The sequence below is a fragment of the Triticum dicoccoides genome, chromosome 7B (genome assembly GCF_002162155.2).
Source record: "Triticum dicoccoides isolate Atlit2015 ecotype Zavitan chromosome 7B, WEW_v2.0, whole genome shotgun sequence".
In the NCBI taxonomy this organism is placed as follows: domain Eukaryota; kingdom Viridiplantae; phylum Streptophyta; class Magnoliopsida; order Poales; family Poaceae; genus Triticum; species Triticum dicoccoides.
This window is the reverse complement of record NC_041393.1, coordinates 696,647,584-696,650,984: the sequence shown is the minus strand read 5'-3', so window position 1 is coordinate 696,650,984 and position 3,401 is coordinate 696,647,584. Positions and strand designations below refer to the sequence as shown.

The 3,401-nt window shown below is 50.1% G+C and overlaps 1 protein-coding gene across 1 annotated transcript in view; it reads left to right on the top strand.

The window, feature by feature from the left end:
* Positions 1 to 1,131: 1,131 nt before the first annotated feature.
* LOC119341988 (ent-kaurenoic acid oxidase 1-like) overlaps positions 1,132 to 3,401 on the top strand; it is a 4,781-nt gene continuing 2,511 nt past the window's right edge. Inside the window, exon 1 of the mRNA XM_037613834.1 lies at positions 1,132 to 1,725. Coding sequence (XP_037469731.1) covers positions 1,132 to 1,725 — 594 coding nt within the window. The remainder of the gene's footprint in view (positions 1,726 to 3,401) is intronic.

Here is a 3,401-nt window from a genome sequence, read left to right as displayed (position 1 = left end):
AAAGCAGAATCTGTCAAAAACAGAAGAGTTTGTATTAATCTGGAAATATCGTATACTTCTGTAACTCCAAAAAATCTGAAAAAAAATAAGACAATCTGGACTATTTATATATCAATCTTGTGTAAAAAATTCAGATCTAAAGCACGCCTCTGTGATTTTCTAAAATTCTGACAATGAGTACAAAAGTTTCTGTTTTTCAGTAACATCAAATCAACTATCATCATAAAGAGAGGCCACAAAATTCTGGCAAGGAGAAAGGTGGCCAGTTTTTTTTATCCATGCTGCATGTTTTGAGAGCGAACTAGCACGAGCGTTCCGAATAAAGAGAGGTCACCAGTTTTTTACCCCTTTCTATTCGGTGTGGTGGGGCCCCTATATATACACAAATTTGGAATCACACACACTGTGGAGATGCTGTCAAATTGATGCCGATGCCAAATTCCTTTGTAATGCGGAAATTTGACAACAACACACGTGCACCCTGACTACTCCGTTTGGTGGTTTCTGGTTTGCATCTCTTTACTTAAACTAACCTTTCCGTAGAGATACCCATTGAAAGTTTGGATTCTTTTATTACTGCCGCAAACATCGGCATCAAGGCCGGGCTTGCTTGACATAGTCCATGAGATGACATAGTCCATGAGATGACATGCATGCAGCTAAACTAAGTTTGTCACATCAGCATATTCATCAGAGATGCCCCTAATTAAGTGTCAAGACGCTGCATTGGAACTTAGCAGGCGAGTCGAGATCTATAATTCTATATACGGCACCCACCAGCTGGAATAATTGAGCTAGGGCCACCAAACACTGCTAAATCAGTCACATATACACACATCATAGTACTCATAGCATCACTTGTGTAAGCATCAACATACGTATCCATATATTATGCTGAATGCATATTAATTAACTAACCAGCCATGCAACTCCTGAGCTATTTCTCTAGCTAGCTACCTTGATTTTGTACCCATCTGTCTCCGCACACCAACGGATCGGCCACTCGGTATCCACACTCGTTTATATATACATCGCCTTCGACTGCTCGTTTATTCATCTCAATTCCTGGAGAAGTAAGATAGATCGAGTAGAACTGTAGAATTAGCAGGTAAGCTAGGAGAGATGGTGGCAATGGAAGGAGCTGTGGGTGCGTGGGCATGGTGGCTGGGCCTCCTGTTCGGCGCCGTCCCGCTGCTCTGCCTCGCCGTGTGGCACTCCACCGGCGCATGGTACTGCGCCGCGTTCGCTCTCAAATACCGCGGCCATGGGAGCAATGGCATCCGGCGGCGCCTCCCGCCGGGCCACATGGGTGTCCCCTTTCTGGGAGAGACGCTCTCGCTGCTCTGGTACTTCAAGCTGGCACGCCGCCCGGACGACTTCATCGGCGCCAAGAAGAGCGCGTACGGCAGCGCGGCAGGGATGTACAGGACGCATCTGTTCGGCTCCCCCAGCATCATCGCCTGCTCGCCGGCCGCGAACAAGTTCGTGCTGCAGTCACCCGAAAGCTTCGGCATCAGGTGGCCGGTGCCGGAGCTCGTCGGCATCACGTCGGTGGTGAACGTGGAGGGCAGCAGCCACGCCAGACTCCGTGGGTTCATCCTCGCCGCCATCAACCGGCCCAGCTCGCTCCAGACCATCGCCACCGTTGTGCAACCGCGCGTCGTAGCGGCGCTGCGAACGTGGGCGGATAAGGGTACCATCGTCGCCGCCACAGAGATTAAAAAGGTAATTTCTAGACAAAATTAAGCCATGCATGCGTGTTGTTTCATCTCAATTCACAATACTTTTTCAGAATTGCCAAAACATAGCCGCCTAAATTTTCTACTTTCCAGATCACTTAGTATTTGTTTAGTGGTGTTCATAGTAATAACGTCTAGGAATTTCGGTCAAGTTTCAGTCACATTTTTTTGTTCGATATGTATTAGTTTCAGTTGGTCAGTTTTTATGCAGTTGCACTTTTATTTTGTGCAAATGCACTTTGTTCTTTTTGCCGCATTTGCACTTTCACCTTTAAGTATTTTGTTTGTTGAAATTGCACTTTTTTGTGCAACTCATACATTTTTTTGGTGTAATTGCACTTTTGCCTGTGCAACAATTTTTTTTATTAGTGTAACTGTACTTTTGAGGAGGTGCAAAAACTGTCTAAAAATTTGAATATTGTTATTCGCCTGTTCTCTAGACACTCGCATAGTTAATTTAGGCACAATTTACCTTTTCTGAACTATGTTAGTTTTGTTTATTTTATAATTAGTTTTTTTTTAGAAAAGGAGGATGACCCCCGGCCTCTGCATCTGGGAGATGCATAGGCCACTTTATTGATTATTCTCGAGGACCTTACAAAGTATTACAACAATGTGTCTGAATCCACCATCTTGGCAACACATGCCGCTACTCCTATCCAAAATAATGAAGGGGTGCTAGCTGGCCCACTACCCAAACCACTCACCTAAACCTAACATCAAAAGCCGGAACCCGAAACATATTCGAAAGCCCCAGCCGAGCCACATACCGGGTCTGGGGCACAATCCGGTCAGACGCACTCGTGTGTCGTCGCCGCCATCTTCCACAGGTCCGTCTTCAGATCATATTGAGGCTTCTACCTTGTCTGGCCACTCTGCCATCGACGTCACCATGACGACAGACAGCAACCTCCTCCTGCGCGAGTCCATCTCCGTGCATCGGACGCTGAGCCTCCACAGTGCCATGTCGCCGATATTCGCCGCCATCGATGTGTGAGATGAAGCACCGCTCCACCATCCCCCCAGCCAGCACTTACTCCAAAACGATGCCCCCATGAGGGAAAGCGATAAAACGCCATCATCGTCCGATCCGGAAGACCCAGATCTAGGGTTTCCCCAGGAGCATCCCGAGCCTGATGACGCAGACTGCAACGACGATGCCTCAACAAGGGAACGACATCTAAGACGCCGTCATCGTCCGCCATGACCGTAGTCGGCGCGATTTTCATCGGCAGTTGCTCCACCAGACGTGCGCCGCCGACGTTGCTGGTCCCTTCAACCGGAGAAAACTCCAAAACAATGCCCTAAAGAGGGACTACGACGCAAAAGCGCCGCCATCGCTCGATCCCAAGGAGATCTAGGGTTTTCCCCGTAGTTGCCCGCGCTGTCAAGGGCCAGACAAGGGTAGAATCCCGCGGATCTGCCTAGCTGCCGACGAGTCGCACCCACCACCGTGCCGACGGCCGACCAGCGATCAATCCGGCCGCGCCGCCGTGAACCGATCCGGTCACGCCGCCGCCGTCCCTGGCGGCCGCAACGCACCAGATCGCATGGCCTCCTGCCGCGGGGAATCGACGTCGCCGAGGCGCTGCCACCACCCGCCATGGCGACCGGCCCGCCGCCACGCTCCGGCCCGGCGGGGCCGGCCCGCGCCAGCCCCAC